Source organism: Engystomops pustulosus, chromosome 2 (genome assembly GCF_040894005.1).
Source record: "Engystomops pustulosus chromosome 2, aEngPut4.maternal, whole genome shotgun sequence".
Classification (NCBI taxonomy): Eukaryota; Metazoa; Chordata; class Amphibia; order Anura; family Leptodactylidae; genus Engystomops; species Engystomops pustulosus.
Window position 1 is genome coordinate 263,863,744 of NC_092412.1, and position 22,545 is coordinate 263,886,288.

General features: G+C 52.3%; 1 protein-coding gene across 2 annotated transcripts in view; it reads left to right on the forward strand.

Moving 5' to 3' along the window:
* GSK3B (glycogen synthase kinase 3 beta) overlaps nt 1–22,545 on the forward strand; it is a 71,676-nt gene that overhangs the window by 40,285 nt on the left and 8,846 nt on the right. For both annotated transcript variants that reach the window (XM_072139045.1, XM_072139046.1), the window contains exons 3-8: nt 14,001–14,084; nt 16,177–16,287; nt 17,276–17,406; nt 19,018–19,124; nt 20,690–20,787; nt 22,440–22,535. In XM_072139045.1, the coding sequence (XP_071995146.1) occupies nt 14,001–14,084; nt 16,177–16,287; nt 17,276–17,406; nt 19,018–19,124; nt 20,690–20,787; nt 22,440–22,535 (627 nt within the window). The remainder of the gene's footprint in view (nt 1–14,000; nt 14,085–16,176; nt 16,288–17,275; nt 17,407–19,017; nt 19,125–20,689; nt 20,788–22,439; nt 22,536–22,545) is intronic.

Genomic DNA, 22,545 nt, shown 5'->3' on the forward strand with positions numbered 1-22,545 from the left:
GATAATAGGGGGGGGATGTGCAGATAATAGGGGGAGATGTGCAGGGATAAGGGGGCGCTGCAGATAATAGGGGGGGGGGATGTGCAGGGATAAGGGGGCGCTGCAGATAATAGGGGGAGATGTGCAGGGATAAGGGGGCGCTGCAGATAATAGGGGGGGGGGATGTGCAGGGATAAAGGGGGAGTTTAGCTTCTCCCTGTGTAGTCGTTGTTCACATTAGTGATGACTGTATAATTAGATCCCTTGGTCCGGGTCCGGTTGGTTCTGCTGGCGTTGGGCTTTTTGCCACAGTGATGGTTCTGTTGGGTTCCTGACTGATGATGATGGATCGGACGTGACGTCTGGGGGTCCCACACATTGTGGCAGGGGAACAGCTGTAAGGACAGACAAAGACTCCGGACCCTTCCCCCTCCTCACAGATCTGGAGCTGGGACAAAGGAATTCACGTGGTCACGTGTCAGACGGAGAGACCTTAACCCTGTCCTGGCCTGACGGGGACTCTGGACCTGGCGATCGCACAGTAATAATAATAATCTTTATATGGCGCCATCATATTCTGTAGCTTTACAAATGATCGGGGAAATATACAGTACAGCTCCAGTGGGGGGCGCTATTAACCCTCATCTTGCTGTATCCGTGTTTTTGTTAATTGCTAGATATTAAGTAGTGGGAGGTATGGGCTATGTGTGAAGAGCGCTGATACACTGTAACAGAACTTCACTTATATAAGCATTAGGTCAGAAAACTGCCATATAACGACCAGCAGCAGAGTACAGCGCCCCCTGCAGCAGCGGTGTGAATAACAGTGATGTGTTTGCACCGGAGCAGATGTCTGGGCCGGGACCAACCCAGGAATAAAGCACAAATGCCACAATCCCCATCAGTGAGGACCCCGCTCCCCCTATAATCACCTCACAGCCGCGCACACACACAGGTCCACATCTTATAAGTGGCTGTTCAGAATGTGCGAATTATAAAATAAAGGGAACTCTCAACACATCCTACATATTAGTGAATAACATATTCAGCATGCTCCTGGTGAGGCTCAGTATTGTGTGTGGCCTCCACGTGCCTGTATGACCTCCCTACAACACCTCGGCATGCTCCTGGTGAGGCTCAGTATTGTGTGTGGCCTCCACATGCCTGTATGACCTCCCTACAACACCTCGGCATGCTCCTGGTGAGGCTCAGTATTGTGTGTGGCCTCCACATGCCTGTATGACCTCCCTACAACACCTCGGCATGCTCCTGATGAGGCTCAGTATTGTGTGTGTGGCCTCCACGTGCCTGTATGACCTCCCTACAACACCTCGGCATGCTCCTGGTGAGGCTCAGTATTGTGTGTGGCCTCCACGTGCCTGTATGACCTCCCTACAACACCCCGGCATGCTCCTGATGAGGCTCAGTATTGTGTGTGGCTTCTATGTGCCTGTATGACCTCCCTACAACACCTCGGCATACTCCTGATGAGGCTCAGTATTGTGTGTAGCCTCCACGTACCTGTATGACCTCCCTACAACACCTGGGCATGCTCCTAATGAGGCTCCGTATTGTGTGTGGCCTCCATGTGCCTGTATGACCTCCCTACAACACCTCGGCATACTCCTGATGAGGCTCAGTATTGTGTGTGGCCTCCATGTGCCTGTATGACCTCCCTACAACACCTCGGCATACTCCTGATGAGGCTCAGTATTGTGTGTAGCCTCCACGTACCTGTATGACCTCCCTACAACACCTGGGCATGCTCCTGATGAGGCTCAGTATTGTGTGTGGCCTCCACATGCCTGTATGACCTCCCTACAACACCTCGGCATGCTCCTGGTGAGGCTCAGTATTGTGTGTGGCCTCCACGTGCCTGTATGACCTCCCTACAACACCTCGGCATGCTCCTGGTGAGGCTCAGTATTGTGTGTGGCTTCTATGTGCCTGTATGACCTCCCTACAACACCTCGGCATACTCCTGATGAGGCTCAGTATTGTGTGTAGCCTCCACGTACCTGTATGACCTCCCTACAACACCTGGGCATGCTCCTGATGAGGCTCAGTATTGTGTGTGGCCTCCACATGCCTGTATGACCTCCCTACAACACCTCGGCATACTCCTGATGAGGCTCAGTATTGTGTGTAGCCTCCACGTGCCTGTATGACCTCCCTACAACACCTCGGCATGCTCCTGATGAGGCTCAGTATTGTGTGTAGCCTCCACCTGCCTGTATGACCTCCCTACAACACCTCGGCATGCTCCTGATGAGGCTCAGTATTGTGTGTGGCCTCCAGGTGCCTGTATGACCTCCCTACAACACCTCGGCATGCTCCTGATGAGGCTCAGTATTGTGTATGACCTCCCTACAACACCTCGGCATGTTCCTGATGAGGCTCAGTATTGTGAGTGGCCTCCATGTGCCTGTATGTCCTCCCTACAACACCTCGGCATGTTCCTGATGAGGCTTAGTATTGTGTGTGTGGCCTCCACATGCCTGTATGACCTCCCTACAACACCTGGGCATGCTCCTGATGAGGTTGCAGATGGTCTCCTGAGTGATATCCTCCCAGTTCTCTGGCAGTTCTCCTCCTGTTCTTCCCTGCACAAAGATGGAGGTAGTGGTCCTGCTGCTGGGTTGTTGCCCTCCTACAGCCCCCTCCATGTGTCGTGATGTACTGGCCTGTCTCCTGGTAGCGCCTCCAGCCTCTGGACACAACGCTGACAGACACAGAAAACCTTCTGGCCACAGCTGACATTCATGTGCCATCCTGGATGAGCTGCACCTGAGCCACAATGGAACAGAAATGGGTGCAGTCCAGAGCAACAATACTCAATACTATTTTTATGGTCATCAAGTATTTTAGAGTATTTAATAATTAGTCATATAATCATAAAAACATCAAGAATCATGGAATTTACAGTTGGATCGATACATAATATTGGTATTACCCGGCGGGGGGGGGGGGGGGGGGCGATACGTGTGGGGGTCCGTGTCTCCCCCTCCTATTTTCTGCCTTCTCCTGTATTGCTTCTTACATTGGGCTTATATTCTTATGTGGTAAACCCTTTTGCTTATTTTGCGCCATATGTTAGGCTTTCTATCGTTTCCATTGGCTTGCACTTTATAGGCGGGGTCTTTGATCCGCACGGCCATTTGTTGTGCCCCTTGTACGGATTTCATTGTTATGACATGTGCTGGTCTATGTATACGCAGCGTCTTGATCTCTTGGCATTTAGTTTTTGGATGCGGTCACCCCCATACTTCTTGTAGTGCCCTCCTCTCCTCTCCATATTCCTGATATTGTTATATCCGCATGAGAATCTTGTTGCTATGAAGTAAAGAAAAGTGCTAATAGTTAATAGCATAGACTAGAGCCGGCGCTGCAGGTAGAAGCAAGATCCATGCTCCAATGTGTTCATCCAACAGGTGATGGGGATTTCAGATGGATGATAAGATGACAGTGGGTGTACAGGGATCTCTATCTATCTATCTATCTATCTATCTCCTATCTATCTATCTCCTATCTCTCTATCTATCTATCTATCTATCTATCTCCTATCTATCTATCTCCTATCTATCTATCTCCTATCTATCTCCTATCTATCTCCTATCTACCTATCTATCTATCTCCTATCTATCTCCTATCTATCTATCTCCTATCTATCTATCTCCTATCTCTCTATCTATCTATCTATCTATCTCCTATCTATCTATCTCCTATCTATCTATCTCCTATCTATCTCCTATCTATCTCCTATCTACCTATCTATCTATCTCCTATCTATCTCCTATCTATCTATCTCCTATCTATCTATCTCCTATCTCTCTATCTATCTATCTATCTATCTATCTCCTATCTATCTATCTCCTATCTATCTATCTCCTATCTATCTCCTATCTATCTCCTATCTACCTATCTATCTATCTCCTATCTATCTCCTATCTATCTATCTCCTATCTATCTATCTATCTATCTATCTATCTATCTCCTATCTATCCCCTATCTATCTATCTATCTATCTATCTATCCCCTATCTATCCCCTATCTATCTATCTATCTATCTATCTATCTATCTATCTATCTATCTATCTATCCCCTATCTATCTATCTCCTATCTATCTATCTCCTATCTATCTATCTCCTATCTATCTATCTCCTATCTATCTATCTCCTATCTATCTATCTCCTATCTATCTATCTCCTATCTATCTATCTATCTATCTATCTATCTATCTATCTCTCTATCTCTCTATCTCCTATCTCTCTATCTCCTATCTCCTATCTACCTATCTATCTCCTATCTATCTATCTCCTATCTATCTCCTATCTATCTATCTATCTCCTATCTATCTATCTCCTATCTATCTCCTATCTCCTATCTATCTATCTCCTATCTATCTCCTATCTATCTATCTCCTATCTATCTATCTCCTATCTATCTCCTATCTATCTATCTCCTATCTATCTATCTCCTATCTATCTATCTCCTATCTCTCTATCTCATATCTATCTATGTATCTATCTATCTATCTCCTATCTATCTATCTCCTATCTATCTCCTATCTATCTATCTATCTATCTATCTATCTATCTAACATCTATCTATCTATCTCCCATCTATCTATCTATCTATCTCATATCTATCTATCTATCTATCTATCTATCCCCTATCTATCTCTCTATCTATCTATCTCCTATCTATCTATCTATCTATCTCATATCTATCTATCTCCTATCTATCTCCTATCTATCTCCTATCTATCTATCTATCTATCTATCTCCTATCTATCTATCTATCTATCTATCTATCTATCTATCTATCCCCTATCTATCTCTCTATCTATCTATCTCCTATCTATCTATCTATCTATCTATCTATCTCATATCTATCTATCTCCTATCTATCTCCTATCTATCTCCTATCTATCTATCTATCTATCTCATATCTATCTATCTCCTATCTATCTCCTATCTATCTCCTATCTATCTATCTATCTATCTATCCCCTATCTATCTATCTATCTATCTATATATCTCCTATCTATCTATCTATCTATCTATCTATCTATCTATCTCATATCTATCTATCTATCTATCTATCCCCTATCTATCTATCTATCTATCTATCTATATATCTCCTATCTATCTATCTATCTCCTATCTATCTCATATCTATCTATCTCCTATCTATCTATCTATCTCATATCTATCCATCTCATATCTATCTATCTCCTATCTATCTCATATCTATCTATCTCCCATCTATCTATCTCCTATCTATCTATCTATCTATCTATCTAACATCTATCTATCTCCCATCTATCTATCTATCTATCTCATATCTATCTATCTATCTATCTATCTATCTATCTATCTATCTATCTATCTATCTATCTATCCCCTATCTATCTCTCTATCTATCTATCTCCTATCTATCTATCTATCTATCTAACATCTATCTATCTATCTCCTATCTATCTATCTATCTATCTATCTATCTATCTATCTATCTATCTATCTATCTATCTATCTAACATCTATCTATCTATCTCCTATCTATCTATCTATCTATCTCATATCTATCTATCTATCTATCTATCTATCTATCTATCTATCTATCTATCCCCTATCTATCTCTCTATCTATCTATCTCCTATCTATCTATCTATCTCATATCTATCTATCTATCTATCTCCTATCTATCTATCTATCTATCTATCTCATATCTATCTCCTATCTATCTCCTATCTATCTATCTATCTATCTATCTCCTATCTATCTATCTATCTATCTCCTATCTATCTATCTATCTATCTATCTATCTATCTATCTATCTATCTATCTCCTATCTATCTATCTATCTATCTATCTCCTATCTATCTCCTATCTATCTATCTATCTATCTATCTCCTATCTATCTATCTATCTATCTCCTATCTATGTTGAGGGAATACTGAGGCTCTGGACTTATAGATGTATTAGTGTCCTGCTGTGCGTCTTCCTAAGGAGACGGTTTAACCCCATAGCGCAATAAGACGTACCCTTACGTCTTACTGCGCATGGGGGAGTATGAAGAGGGCTCACGGGCTGAGCCCTCTTCATACTCACCGGGCATTTGCTTCATAATGAAGAAAACGCCCGTCGCTAACACCCGCGATCGGTGCTTGCACCGATCGCGGGTGTTAACCCTTTGATCGCCGCCGGCAAAGCTGCAGGCGGCATTAAAGAGCCGGCGGCGCGTGGGCGCCGCCATCTTGGCTCCGATCGTCACTCCCCGTGACGTCACCGGGGAGCGGCGATCCGTTGCCATGACAGCCTGGGATCACACAAAGATCCGAGGCTGTCATGATCGAGGCTATCTATTATAATGTGCGATCTGCACATTATAATAGATGGTATGCAAAATCCCCATATACTGCCATACTGTAGTATGGCAGTATATGGTAGGATCAATCAGACAACCTAGGGTTAAAGTGCCCTAGGGAGTCAGAAAAATAGTAAAAAAAAAATAAATAAAAAAAAGTAAAAAAAAAAAAATTATATTAAAAAAACATAAAAATTCAAATCCCCCCCCTTTCCCTAGAACTGATATAAATATAAATAAACCGTAAAAATCATAAACACATCAGGTATCGCCGCGTCCGAAAATGCCCGATCAAAATATAATAACCGTTTTTCACTGCGTTTAACCCCGTAGCGGAAAATAGCGCCCGAAGTCGCAAATGGCATTTATTTGCCATTTTGAAAAATAGAAAAAATTCTATAAAAAGTGATCAAAATGTCACACAGTCCTAAAAATAGAAGCATTGAAAACGTCATCAGAAGTCGCAAAAAATGACACCACCCACAGCTCCATACACCAAAGTACGAAAAAGTTATTAGCGCAAGAACACGGCAAAATGAAGAATTTTTTTTCTGTACAGGAGGTTTTAATTTTTGTAAATGTATGAAAACATTATAAAACCTATACAAATTTGGTATCCCCGTGATCGTATTGACCCAATGAATGAAACAGACCTGTCATTTGGGGCGCACAGTGAAAGCTGTAAAAACCAAGCCCACAAGAAATGGCGCAAATGTGTTTTTTCATCATTTTCACTGCATTTAGAATTTTTTTCCTGCTTCCCAGTACACGGCATGGAATATTTAATACCATCACTATGAAGTGCAATTACGTGTTACGCAGAAAATAAGCAGTCACACAGCTCTGTACACGGAAAAATAAAAAAGTTATAGAATTTTGAAGGTGGGGAGTGAAAAATAAAACCGCAAAAACGAAAAAGGGCCTGGTCCTTAAGGGGTTAATTTACTTGGAGTTGTGTAATAATACTAATTCCTTTATTTTGTGTTGTTTAAGCGCTCCCTTTATTTTTTTGAGCAGAGTATATGAGTGTGTGTGTGTATATATATATATATAATACTAATTCATGCATACATACATATTATTCTCAGTTCAGGGTGTTACAGTGTTTCTATCGTTACAGGGTGTTACAGTGTTTCTATCGTTACAGGGTGTTACAGTGTTTCTATCGTTACAGGGTGTTACAGTGTTTCTATCGTTACAGGGTGTTACTATATTTGCTAATTGTGCGCAGAAAGCTGGAGCCTCAATGGTTTTCTTACATGATATCATCCAGTCCTGGCCATAAGTCCTGAGAATGACACAAATCTCCTCCTGTCACATGATGTGTCCCTCTGGTCTGTCAGATGTTTATCACATACAGAGATACAAGTGCAATCATATTATGGGGAGCAGAAGCTTTTATTGTCAGGTGGGAGGAGTTACTGCAGCCAGTCAGTATCTGCAGGACCTCTCCTTCTTCTTCAGGACCTCTGCAATTCTCCCTGGCAGCTCTCACTCACCTCCTGCACCAGATCCTGACTGATCGCCGTCCATTCCTGCACTATCACTGCTGCATTCTGTCACAATGTGTTGGTTTTGTTTGTCCTCCGTCTCCTGATGATTGACCACAAGTTCTCAATGGGATAAGATCCGGGGAGTCTCCAGGCCATGGACCCAGAATCTCTGTGTTCTGTTCCCGGGCCATGGACCCAGAGTCTCTGTGTTCTGTTCCCGGAGCCATGGACCCAGAATCTCTGTGTTCTGTTCCCGGAGCCATGGACCCAGAATCTCTGTGTTCTGTTCCCGGGCCATGGACCCAGAATCTCTGTGTTCTGTTCCCGGGCCATGGACCCAGAATCTCTGTGTTCTGTTCCCGGGCCATGGACCCAGAATCTCTGTGTTCTGTTCCCGGAGCCATGGACCCAGAATCTCTGTGTTCTGTTCCCGGGCCATGGACCCAGAATCTCTGTGTTCTGTTCCCGGGCCATGGACCCAGAATCTCTGTGTTCTGTTCCCGGAGCCATGGACCCAGAATCTCTGTGTTCTGTTCCCGGGCCATGGACCCAGAATCTCTGTGTTCTGTTCCCGGAGCCATGGACCCAGAATCTCTGTGTTCTGTTCCCGGAGCCATGGACCCAGAATCTTTATGTTCTGTTCCCGGAGCCATGGACCCAGAATCTTTATGTTCTGTCCCCGGAGCCATGGACCCAGAATCTCTGTGTTCTGTCCCCGGAGCCATGGACCCAGAATCTCTGTGTTCTGTTCCCGGAGCCATGGACCCAGAATCTCTGTGTTCTGTTCCCGGGCCATGGACCCAGAATCTCTGTGTTCTGTTCCCGGAGCCATGGACCCAGAATCTCTGTGTTCTGTTCCCGGGCCATGGACCCAGAATCTCTGTGTTCTGTTCCCGGGCCATGGACCCAGAATCTCTGTGTTCTGTTCCCGGGCCATGGACCCAGAATCTCTGTGTTCTGTTCCCGGAGCCATGGACCCAGAATCTCTGTGTTCTGTTCCCGGAGCCATGGACCCAGAATCTCTGTGTTCTGTCCCCTGCACCATTTAGTTCCCCCCTTTATGGCCGGTGCTCCATCATGCTGGAGGAGGCTCTGCTCTTCACCATCTGCTCCTGGAGGGTCGGGAGAAGCGGCTCCTGGAGGACATTCTGCTCCATTCTTTATTCATGGAGGTGTTTTTAGGCTGATTTCCCCCCCTCCCCCCCCACCCACATGAATGGGTGCAGGAGCTTTACAGGGGCAGGAGACAGGACTGGGGGCATCGCTCACCTTGTTCTCTCCCAACAATCGGAAAGGGGATTCATCAGAGCGTCCACTCCCTGCACCTCCTGCAGAATATCCGTCTGTCCCCCAGTCCTCAGCGTCCACTCCCTGCACCTCCTGCAGAATATCCGTCTGTCCCCCAGTCCTCAGCGTCCACTCCCTGCACCTCCTGCAGAATATCCGTCTGTCCCCCAGTCCTCAGCGTCCACTCCCTGCACCTCCTGCAGAATATCCGTCTGTCCCCCAGTCCTCAGCGTCCACTCCCTGCACCTCCTGCAGAATATCCGTTTGTCCCCCAGTCCTCAGCGTCCACTCCCTGCACCTCCTGCAGAATATCCGTCTGTCCCCCAGTCCTCAGCGTCCACTCCCTGCACCTCCTGCAGAATATCCGTCTGTCCCCCAGTCCTCAGCGTCCACTCCCTGCACCTCCTGCAGAATATCCGTCTGTCCCCCAGTCCTCAGCGTCCACTCCCTGCACCTCCTGCAGAATATCCGTCTGTCCCCCAGTCCTCAGCGTCCACTCCCTGCACCTCCTGCAGAATATCCGTCTGTCCCCCAGTCCTCAGCGTCCACTCCCTGCACCTCCTGCAGAATATCCGTCTGTCCCCCAGTCCTCAGCGTCCACTCCCTGCACCTCCTGCAGAATATCCGTCTGTCCCCCAGTCCTCAGCGTCCACTCCCTGCACCTCCTGCAGAATATCCGTCTGTCCCCCAGTCCTCAGTGTCCACTCCCTGCACCTCCTGCAGAATATCCGTCTGTCCCCCAGTCCTCAGCGTCCACTCCCTGCACCTCCTGCAGAATATCCGTCTGTCCCCCAGTCCTCAGCGTCCACTCCCTGCACCTCCTGCAGAATATCCGTCTGTCCCCCAGTCCTCAGCGTCCACTCCCTGCACCTCCTGCAGAATATCCGTCTGTCCCCCAGTCCTCAGCGTCCACTCCCTGCACCTCCTGCAGAATATCAGTCTGTCCCCCAGTCCTCAGCGTCCACTCCCTGCACCTCCTGCAGAATATCCGTCTGTCCCCCAGTCCTCAGCGTCCACTCCCTGCACCTCCTGCAGAATATCCGTCTGTCCCCCAGTCCTCAGCGTCCACTCCCTGCACCTCCTGCAGAATATCCGTCTGTCCCCCAGTCCTCAGCGTCCACTCCCTGCACCTCCTGCAGAATATCCGTCTGTCCCCCAGTCCTCAGCGTCCACTCCCTGCACCTCCTGCAGAATATCCGTCTGTCCCTGGTGGTTCCTGGAGAGAAGCGGCTTCTGTGCTGCCCTCCTGGACACCAGGCCTTGCTCCAGGGGTCTCCGCAGTGTCACAGTGCGTGCAGATGCCTCACACCTGCTGCTGCCATTCCTGAGCTCTGCGATGCTGGGAGCCCCATCCCCAAGCTGAGACACTTGTAAGAGACGCTCCTGGCGCTTGCTGCTCCTTCTTGGGCTCCTGGAGACTTTTTGGTAACAATGGAGCCTCTCTCCTTGGATTCCTTGATGATGCGATAGATCGGTGACTGAGGTGACATCTTTCTCGCTGCCATACTCTTCCCTGCGGCCAGTTTTGTGCAGTGCAATGATGACTGCACGTGTTTCTTTAGAGATAACCATGGGTAACAGAAGAGAAACAATGATGCCAAGCACCAGCCTCCTTGTAAAGTGTCCAGGGGTGTGATTGTTACTTAATCCTGACAAATTGTCCCCCAGCCCTGTCCCCATCAGCCCCTGCACCTGTGTTACTGGAGACATCACTGACACCATGTTACCTGCTCCTATTATACTGCCCAGTGGTGATTGTTACTTACACATGACACATTGTCCCCAGCCCTGTCCCCATCAGCCCCCGCACCTGTGTTACTGGGGACATCACTGACACCATGTTACCTGCTCCTATTATACTGCCCAGTGGTGATTGTTACTTACACATGACACATTGTCCCCAGTCCTGTCCCCATCCGCCCCCGCACCTGTGTTACTGGAGACATTACTGACACCATGTTACCTGCTCCTATTATACTGCCCAGTGGTGATTGTTACTTACACATGACACATTGTCCCCAGCCCTGTCCCCATCCGCCCCCGCACCTGTGTTACTGGAGACATCACTGACACCATGTTACCTGCTCCTATTATACTGCCCAGTGGTGATTGTTACTTACACATGACACATTGTCCCCAGCCCTGTCCCCATCAGCCCCTGCACCTGTGTTACTGGAGACATCACTGACACCATGTTACCTGCTCCTATTATACTGCCCAGTGGTGATTGTTACTTACACATGACACATTGTCCCCAGCCCTGTCCCCATCAGCCCCCGCACCTGTGTTACTGGAGACATCACTGACACCATGTTACCTGCTCCTATTACACTGCCCAGTGGTGATTGTTACTTACACATGACACATTGTCCCCAGCCCTGTCCCCATCAGCCCCCGCACCTGTGTTACTGGAGACATCACTGACACCATGTTACCTGCTCCTATTATACTGCCCAGTGGTGATTGTTACTTACACATGACACATTGTCCCCAGCCCTGTCCCCATCAGCCCCCGCACCTGTGTTACTGGAGACATCACTGACACCATGTTACCTGCTCCTATTACACTGCCCAGTGGTGATTGTTACTTACACATGACACATTGTCCCCAGCCCTGTCCCCATCAGCCCCCGCACCTGTGTTACTGGAGACATCACTGACACCATGTTACCTGCTCCTATTATACTGCCCAGTGGTGATTGTTACTTACACATGACACATTGTCCCCAGTCCTGTCCCCATCAGCCCCCGCACCTGTGTTACTGGAGACATTACTGACACCATGTTACCTGCTCCTATTATACTGCCCAGTGGTGATTGTTACTTACACATGACACATTGTCCCCAGCCCTGTCCCCATCCGCCCCCGCACCTGTGTTACTGGAGACATCACTGACACCATGTTACCTGCTCCTATTATACTGCCCAGTGGTGATTGTTACTTACACATGACACATTGTCCCCAGCCCTGTCCCCATCAGCCCCCGCACCTGTGTTACTGGAGACATCACTGACACCATTTTACCTGCTCCTATTATACTGCCCAGTGGTGATTGTTACTTACACATGACACATTGTCCCCAGCCCTGTCCCCATCAGCCCCCGCACCTGTGTTACTGGAGACATCACTGACACCATGTTACCTGCTCCTATTATACTGCCCAGTGGTGATTGTTACTTACACATGACACATTGTCCCCAGCCCTGTCCCCATCAGCCCCCGCACCTGTGTTACTGGAGACATCACTGACACCATGTTACCTGCTCCTATTATACTGCCCAGTGGTGATTGTTACTTACACATGACACATTGTCCCCAGCCCTGTCCCCATCAGCCCCCGCACCTGTGTTACTGGAGACATCACTGACACCATGTTACCTGCTCCTATTATACTGCCCAGTGGTGATTGTTACTTACACATGACACATTGTCCCCAGCCCTGTCCCCATCAGCCCCCGCACCTGTGTTACTGGAGACATCACTGACACCATGTTACCTGCTCCTATTATACTGCCCAGTGGTGATTGTTACTTACACATGACACATTGTCCCCAGCCCTGTCCCCATCAGCCCCCGCACCTGTGTTACTGGAGACATCACTGACACCATGTTACCTGCTCCTATTATACTGCCCAGTGGTGATTGTTACTTACACATGACACATTGTCCCCAGCCCTGTCCTCATCAGCCCCCGCACCTGTGTTACTGGAGACATCACTGACACCATGTTACCTGCTCCTATTATACTGCCCAGTGGTGATTGTTACTTACACATGACACATTGTCCCCAGCCCTGTCCCCATCAGCCCCCGCACCTGTGTTACTGGAGACATCACTGACACCATGTTACCTGCTCCTATTATACTGCCCAGTGGTGATTGTTACTTACACATGACACATTGTCCCCAGCCCTGTCCCCATCAGCCCCTGCACCTGTGTTACTGGAGACATCACTGACACCATGTTACCTGCTCCTATTATACTGCCCAGTGGTGATTGTTACTTACACATGACACATTGTCCCCAGCCCTGTCCCCATCAGCCCCCGCACCTGTGTTACTGGAGACATCACTGACACCATGTTACCTGCTCCTATTATACTGCCCAGTGGTGATTGTTACTTACACATGACACATTGTCCCCAGCCCTGTCCCCATCAGCCCCCGCACCTGTGTTACTGGAGACATCACTGACACCATGTTACCTGCTCCTATTATACTGCCCAGTGGTGATTGTTACTTACACATGACACATTGTCCCCAGCCCTGTCCCCATCAGCCCCCGCACCTGTGTTACTGGGGACATCACTGACACCATGTTACCTGCTCCTATTATACTGCCCAGTGGTGATTGTTACTTACACATGACACATTGTCCCCAGCCCTGTCCCCATCAGCCCCCGCACCTGTGTTACTGGAGACATCACTGACACCATGGCCGCTGCTCCGCCTAAGGCGTCTGCAATGAAGGGGAAATGTGTTTTGGGGGAAAAGTTCATTTTCTAGGCAAATACTGACTTTGTAATGAATTGCTGATAAGCTGATCCCACTTTATAACATTCTGGAGAATATGCAAATTACCATTATAACACCTGATGCCGGAGACTTTGTAACAATCACCATTTGTATCATTCTCAGAACTTACGGCCGTGACTGTATGTGGCTATTAGTATTAAACAGTAAATATGTATAGAGGAATATTATTACTCTACTGGAATAATTGTAGTGCTACCTGTGTGTGTAACCCTGCTTACCATGTACATATGGCTGCAGCCGGAGCATAGTGTGGAGGGTCTCCTGCCAGTGCAGCGCGCGCCTCTGTCTTGTCTGCAGACGATTTATTGATTAGATTTATTTCTCTTTAATTTTAGAACCGGGAACTGCAGATCATGAGAAAGTTGGATCACTGCAACATCGTGCGGCTCCGCTACTTCTTCTACTCCAGCGGAGAGAAGGTGAGTGCAGGGAATGGGATGTGACTGGTGTAATATGGGATGTATCCGGGATGTGACTGGTGTAATATGGGATGTATCCGGGATGTGACTGGTGTAATACGGGATGTATCCGGGATGTGACTGGTGTAATGTGGGATGTATCCGGGATGTGACTGGTGTAATGTGGAATGTATCCGGGATGTGACTGGTGTAATACGGTATGTATCCGGGATGTGACTGGTGTAATACGGGATGTATCCGGGATGTGACTGGTGTAATACGGGATGTATCTGGGATGTGACTGGTGTAATGTGGGATGTATCCGGGATGTGACAGGTGTAATACGGAATGTATCCGGGATGTGACTGGTGTAATACGGGATGTATCCGGGATGTGACTGGTGTAATATGGGATGTATCCGGGATGTGACTGGTGTAATATGGGATGTATCCGGGATGTGACTGGTGTAATACGGGTTGTATCCGGGATGTGACTGGTGTAATACGGGATGTATCCGGGATGTGACTGGTGTAATACGGGATGTATCTGGGATGTGACTGGTGTAATACGGAATGTATCCGGGATGTGACTGGTGTAATACGGGATGTATCCGGGATGTGACTGGTGTAATACGGGATGTATCCGGGATGTGACTGGTGTAATACGGGATGTATCCGGGATGTGACTGGTGTAATACGGAATGTATCCGGGATGTGACTGGTGTAATACGGGATGTATCCGGGATGTGACTGGTGTAATACGGGATGTATCCGGGATGTGACTGGTGTAATACGGGATGTGACTGGTGTAATGTGGGATGTATCTGGGATGTGACTGGTGTAATGTGGGATGTATCCGGGATGTGACTGGTGTAATACGGAATGTATCCGGGATGTGACTGGTGTAATACGGGATGTATCCGGGATGTGACTGGTGTAATACGGAATGTATCCGGGATGTGACTGGTGTAATACGGGATGTATCCGGGATGTGACTGGTGTAATGTGGGATGTATCTGGGATGTGACTGGTGTAATGTGGGATGTATCTGGGATGTGACTGGTGTAATGTGGGATGTATCTGGGATGTGACTGGTGTAATGTGGGATGTATCCGGGATGTGACTGGTGTAATGTGGGATGTATCCGGGATGTGACTGGTGTAATGTGGGATGTATCCGGGATGTGACTGGTGTAATACGGGATGTATCCGGGATGTGACTGGTGTAATACGGGATGTATCCGGGATGTGACTGGTGTAATATGGGATGTATCTGGGATGTGACTGGTGTAATATGGGATGTATCTGGGATGTGACTGGTGTAATGTGGAATGTATCCGGGATGTGACTGGTGTAATGTGGGATGTATCTGGGATGTGACTGGTGTAATGTGGGATGTATCTGGGATGTGACTGGTGTAATACGGGATGTATCCGGGATGTGACTGGTGTAATGTGGGATGTATCCGGGATGTGACTGGTGTAATACGGGATGTATCCGGGATGTGACTGGTGTAATGTGGGATGTATCCGGGATGTGACTGGTGTAATGTGGGATGTGACTGGTGTAATATGGGATGTATCCGGGATGTGACTGGTGTAATATGGGATGTATCCGGGATGTGACTGGTGTAATACGGGATGTATCTGGGATGTGACTGGTGTAATGTGGGATGTATCTGGGATGTGACTGGTGTAATACGGGATGTATCCGGGATGTGACTGCTGTAATATGGGATGTATCCGGGATGTGACTGGTGTAATGTGGGATGTATCTGGGATGTGACTGGTGTAATGTGGGATGTATCCGGGATGTGACTGGTGTAATACGGGATGTATACGGGATGTGACTGGTGTAATACGGGATGTATCCGGGATGTGACTGGTGTAATACGGGATGTATCCGGGATGTGACTGGTGTAATACGGGATGTATCCGGGATGTGACTGGTGTAATACGGGATGTATACGGGATGTGACTGGTGTAATACGGGATGTATCCGGGATGTGACATATGGGATGTGTCGGACAGGACCTTGTGAACCGGTGATTGGATTAGATGGTGACTATTATTAGGTTTTATGTTCCAGGTTCTCATTGATTTTTGTGTGTTGTAGAAAGATGAAGTCTACTTAAATTTGGTGCTGGACTACGTTCCTGAGACGGTGTATAGAGTGGCCAGACATTACAGCCGGGCCAAGCAGGCGCTGCCCATGATCTACGTCAAGGTGAGGGGTAGAGGGGAGGGTGGCGCTCAGCAGTATTACAGAGGGAAGGGGTGGCGCTCAGCAGTATTACAGAGGGGGGAGGGTGGCGCTCAGCAGTATTGCAGAGTGGGGGAGGGTGGCGCTCAGCAGTATTGCAGAGTGGGGGAGGGTGGCGCTCAGCAGTATTGCAGAGTGGGGGAGGGTGGCGCTCAGCAGTATTGCAGAGTGGGGGAGGGTGGCGCTCAGCAGTATTGCAGAGTGGGGGAGGGTGGCGCTCAGCAGTATTGCAGAGTGGGGGAGGGTGGCGCTCAGCAGTATTACAGAGGGGGGTTGCTCAGCAGTATTACAGAGGGGGGTTGCTCAGCAGTATCACAGAGGGGGGTTGCTCAGCAGTATCACAGAGGGGGGTTGCTCAGCAGTATCACAGAGGGGGGTTGCTCAGCAGTATCACAGAGGGGGGTTGCTCAGCAGTATCACAGAGGGGGGTTGCTCAGCAGTATCACAGAGGGGGGTTGCTCAGCAGTATCACAGAGGGGGGTTGCTCAGCAGTATCACAGAGGGGGGTTGCTCAGCAGTATCACAGAGGGGGGTTGCTCAGCAGTATCACAGAGGGGGGTTGCTCAGCAGTATCACAGAGGGGGGTTGCTCAGCAGTATCACAGAGGGGGGTTGCTCAGCAGTATCACAGAGGGGGGTTGCTCAGCAGTATCACAGAGGGGGGTTGCTCAGCAGTATCACAGAGGGGGGTTGCTCAGCAGTATCACAGAGGGGGGTTGCTCAGCAGTATCACAGAGGGGGGTTGCTCAGCAGTATCACAGAGGGGGGTTGCTCAGCAGTATCACAGAGGGGGGTTGCTCAGCAGTATCACAGAGGGGGGTTGCTCAGCAGTATCACAGAGGGGGGTTGCTCAGCAGTATCACAGAGGGGGGTTGCTCAGCAGTATCACAGAGGGGGGTTGTGTATAGGGTGCCATGTACACTTACAGAGTAGCCTTTCTTTTGTCTTCCTAGTTGTACATGTATCAGCTGTTCCGCAGTTTAGCCTACATCCATTCCTTTGGGATCTGCCATCGGGATATCAAGCCACAGAATCTACTGCTGGACCCCGACACAGCTGTGCTGAAGCTCTGCGACTTTGGCAGGTATGGAGCCCACCTCACACAGCAGCAGCCGCCCAGCATTGTGTAAACTACAGAGAATAGAGTGTGAGAACCCGGGGTGGCGTCGCGCCTCGGATGCAGGCTGCGGAGTGGCGTCGCGCCTCGGATGCAGGCTGCGCAGTGGCGTCGCGCCTCGGATGCAGGCTGCGCAGTGGCGTCGCGCCTCGGATGCAGGGCGCGCAGTGGCGTCGCGCCTCGGATGCAGGGCGCGCAGTGGCGTCGCGCCTCGGATGCAGGGCGCGCAGTGGCGTCGCGCCTCGGATGCAGGGCGCGCAGTGGCGTCGCGCCTCGGATGCAGGGCGCGCAGTGGCGTCGCGCCTCGGATGCAGGGCGCGCAGTGGCGTCGCGCCTCGGATGCAGGGCGCGCAGTGGCGTCGCGCCTCGGATGCAGGGCGCGCAGTGGCGTCGCGCCTCGGATGCAGGGCGCGCAGTGGCGTCGCGCCTCGGATGCAGGGCGCGCAGTGGCGTCGCGCCTCGGATGCATCCGAGGCGCGACGCCACTGCGCGCCTCGGATGCAGGGCGCGCAGTGGCGTTGCGCCTCGGATGCAGGGCGCGCAGTGGCGTTGCGCCTCGGATGCAGGGCGCGCAGTGGCGTTGCGCCTCGGATGCAGGGCGCGCAGTGGCGTTGCGCCTCGGATGCAGGGCGCGCAGTGGCGTTGCGCCTCGGATGCAGGGCGCGCAGTGGCGTTGCGCCTCGGATGCAGGGCGCGCAGTGGCGTTGCGCCTCGGATGCAGGGCGCGCAGTGGCGTTGCGCCTCGGATGCAGGGCGCGCAGTGGCGTTGCGCCTCGGATGCAGGGCGCGCAGTGGCGTTGCGCCTCGGATGCAGGGCGCGCAGTGGCGTTGCGCCTCGGATGCAGGGCGCGCAGTGGCGTTGCGCCTCGGATGCAGGGCGCGCAGTGGCGTTGCGCCTCGGATGCAGGGCGCGCAGTGGCGTTGCGCCTCGGATGCAGGGCGCGCAGTGGCGTTGCGCCTCGGATGCAGGGCGCGCAGTGGCGTCGCGCCTCGGATGCAGGGCGCGCAGTGGCGTCGCGCCTCGGATGCAGGGCGCGCAGTGGCGTCGCGCCTCGGATGCAGGGCGCGCAGTGGCGTCGCGCCTCGGATGCAGGGCGCGCAGTGGCGTCGCGCCTCGGATGCAGGGCGCGCAGTGGCGTCGCGCCTCGGATGCAGGGCGCGCAGTGGCGTCGCGCCTCGGATGCAGGGCGCGCAGTGGCGTCGCGCCTCGGATGCAGGGCGCGCAGTGGCGTCGCGCCTCGGATGCAGGGCGCGCAGTGGCGTCGCGCCTCGGATGCAGGGCGCGCAGTGGCGTCGCGCCTCGGATGCAGGGCGCGCAGTGGCGTCGCGCCTCGGATGCAGGGCGCGCAGTGGCGTCGCGCCTCGGATGCAGGGCGCGCAGTGGCGTCGCGCCTCGGATGCAGGGCGCGCAGTGGCGCCGCGCCTCGGATGCAGGCCGCGCAGTGGCGCCGCGCCTCGGATGCAGGGCGCGCAGTGGCGTCGCGCCTCGGATGCAGGCCGCGGTTGTATAGGATACATTGTGTATGTTGTGCTGATGTTCTAGATCTGATTTTCTTATCCGTCCTGTATTTGTCGCAGTGCTAAGCAGCTGGTCCGCGGGGAACCCAACGTCTCGTACATCTGCTCTCGGTACTATCGGGCTCCGGAGTTGATCTTTGGGGCCACTGATTACACGTCCAGCATAGGTAAGAGCCACCAGAGACACAGACTTACCTGATCCATAGTGTATGACAGCGGGGGAGCTGCAGGATGTATAATGACTCGTCTGTACAGGCACACTGTGACGCCCCCGCCTGACTGTGTATTACACTTGTCACACTGTAACGCCCCCGCCTGACTGTGTATTACACCTGTCACACTGTAACGCCCCCGCCTGACTGTGTATTACACCTGTCACACTGTAACGCCCCCGCCTGACTGTGTATTACACCTGTCACACTGTAACGCCCCCGCCTGACTGTGTATTACACCCGTCACACTGTGACGCCCCCGCCTGACTGTGTATTACACCCGTCACACTGTGACGCCCCCGCCTGACTGTGTATTACACCCGTCACACTGTGACGCCCCGCCTGACTGTGTATTACACTCGTCACTCTGTGACGCCCCCGCCTGACTGTGTATTACACCCTGTCACACTGTAACGCCCCCGCCTGACTGTGTATTACACCCGTCACACTGTGACGTCCCCGCCTGACTGTGTATTACACCCGTCACACTGTGACGCCCCCGCCTGACTGTGTATTACACCCGTCACACTGTGACGTCCCCGCCTGACTGTGTATTACACCCGTCACACTGTGACGCCCCCGCCTGACTGTGTATTACACCCGTCACACTGTAACGCCCCCGCCTGACTGTGTATTACACCTGTCACACTGTAACGCCCCCGCCTGACTGTGTTACACCTGTCACACTGTGACGCCCCGCCTGACTGTGTATTACACTCGTCACTCTGTGACGCCCCCGCCTGACTGTGTATTACACCCGTCACACTGTGACGCCCCCGCCTGACTGTGTATTACACCCGTCACACTGTGACGCCCCCGCCTGACTGTGTATTACACTTGTCACACTGTGACGCCCCCGCCTGACTGTGTATTACACCCTGTCACACTGTGACGCCCCCGCCTGACTGTGTATTACACTTGTCACACTGTGACGCCCCCGCCTGACTGTGTATTACACTTGTCACACTGTGACGCCCCCGCCTGACTGTGTATTACACCCTGTCACACTGTAACGCCCCCACCTGACTGTGTATTACACCCTGTCACACTGTAACGCCCCCACCTGACTGTGTGTTACACCCGTCACACTGTGACGCCCCCGCCTGACTGTGTATTACACCCGTCACACTGTGACGCCCCCGCCTGACTGTGTATTACACCCGTCACACTGTGACGCCCCCGCCTGACTGTGTATTACACTTGTCACACTGTGACGCCCCCGCCTGACTGTGTATTACACCCGTCACACTGTGACGCCCCCGCCTGACTGTGTATTACACCCGTCACACTGTGACGCCCCCGCCTGACTGTGTATTACACCCGTCACACTGTGACGCCCCCGCCTGACTTTGTATTACACCTGGAGCCAGGGCCGCAGCGGTTGGTGGAAGCGGATGGGACAGGTCTGCAATGTTCTTTCCTGCTAATCCTCTAGTTACTTCCAGAGCTGCTGCATTGTACAGCCTCTCCTGTATACTGTTGGTAGCCATGACCTCTGACCTTCGCATTTCCTCCCCCAGATGTGTGGTCGGCGGGCTGCGTGCTGGCGGAGCTCCTCCTCGGGCAGCCGATATTCCCCGGGGACAGCGGTGTGGACCAGCTGGTGGAGATCATCAAGGTGAGCACCGCAGGGGTATACTCACCTGTGTACTGCGTGACCTCTCCTGTGTACTGCGTGACCTCTCCTGTGTACTGCGTGACCTCTCCTGTGTACTGCGTGGCCCCCTCCTCTGTGTATGGCGCGTGGCCCCCTCCTCTGTGTATGGCGCGTGGCCCCCTCCTCTGTGTATGGCGCGTGGCCCCCTCCTCTGTGTATGGCGCGTGGCCCCCTCCTCTGTGTATGGCGCGTGGCCCCCTCCTCTGTGTATGGCGCGTGGCCCCCTCCTCTGTGTATGGCGCGTGGCCCCCTCCTCTGTGTATGGCGCGTGGCCCCCTCCTCTGTGTATGGCGCGTGGCCCCCTCCTCTGTGTATGGCGCGTGGCCCCCTCCTCTGTGTATGGCGCGTGGCCCCCTCCTCTGTGTATGGCGCGTGGCCCCCTCCTCTGTGTATGGCGCGTGGCCCCCTCCTCTGTGTATGGCGCGTGGCCCCCTCCTCTGTGTATGGCGCGTGGCCCCCTCCTCTGTGTATGGCGCGTGGCCCCCTCCTCTGTGTATGGCGCGTGGCCCCCTCCTCTGTGTATGGCGCGTGGCCCCCTCCTCTGTGTATGGCGCGTGGCCCCCTCCTCTGTGTATGGCGCGTGGCCCCCTCCTCTGTGTATGGCGCGTGGCCCCCTCCTCTGTGTATGGCGCGTGGCCCCCTCCTCTGTGTATGGCGCGTGGCCCCCTCCTCTGTGTATGGCGCGTGGCCCCCTCCTCTGTGTATGGCGCGTGGCCCCCTCCTCTGTGTATGGCGCGTGGCCCCCTCCTCTGTGTATGGCGCGTGGCCCCCTCCTCTGTGTATGGCGCGTGGCCCCCTCCTCTGTGCGGCGCGTGGCCCCCTCCTCTGTGCGGCGCGTGGCCCCCTCCTCTGTGCGGCGCGTGGCCCCCTCCTCTGTGTGGCGCGTGGCCCCCTCCTCTGTGTGGCGCGTGGCCCCCTCCTCTGTGTGGCGCGTGGCCCCCTCCTCTGTGTGGCGCGTGGCCCCCTCCTCTGTGTGGCGCGTGGCCCCCTCCTCTGTGTGGCGCGTGGCCCCCTCCTCTGTGTGGCGCGTGGCCCCCTCCTCTGTGTGGCGCGTGGCCCCCTCCTCTGTGTGGCGCGTGGCCCCCTCCTCTGTGTGGCGCGTGGCCCCCTCCTCTGTGTGGCGCGTGGCCCCCTCCTCTGTGTGGCGCGTGGCCCCCTCCTCTGTGTGGCGCGTGGCCCCCTCCTCTGTGTGGCGCGTGGCCCCCTCCTCTGTGTGGCGCGTGGCCCCCTCCTCTGTGTGGCGCGTGGCCCCCTCCTCTGTGTGGCGCGTGGCCCCCTCCTCTGTGTGGCGCGTGGCCCCCTCCTCTGGTCTCTCGTGCTTGTGCCTCTGTTAATGTGCGATACATGTACGGGGGGTCCGTACATCAGGTGGGACGCACAGCAGAGGATTCTGGGTGTTTGGTGGCAGACATGAGTGTCACCTCTCTTCACTCTCTCGTCACGTCTGCCTGTGGTTTGTGTCCGGGGACCTCCTGGCGCCCATGGGTGATGCCACGTTTTTGGCTTCTCTGTAAGCGCAGCCCCTCGTCTTGGTCACTGACTTGCTGTGTGATTTGGGGGGCGCTCGTTTAGGTCCCCACTTGTGTATTTCATCATGCGTCACTTTATTGCAGGTCCTTGGCACCCCGACACGGGAGCAGATCAGAGAAATGAACCCCAACTACACAGAATTCAAGTTCCCCCAGATAAAGGCGCACCCCTGGACTAAGGTGAGACCCC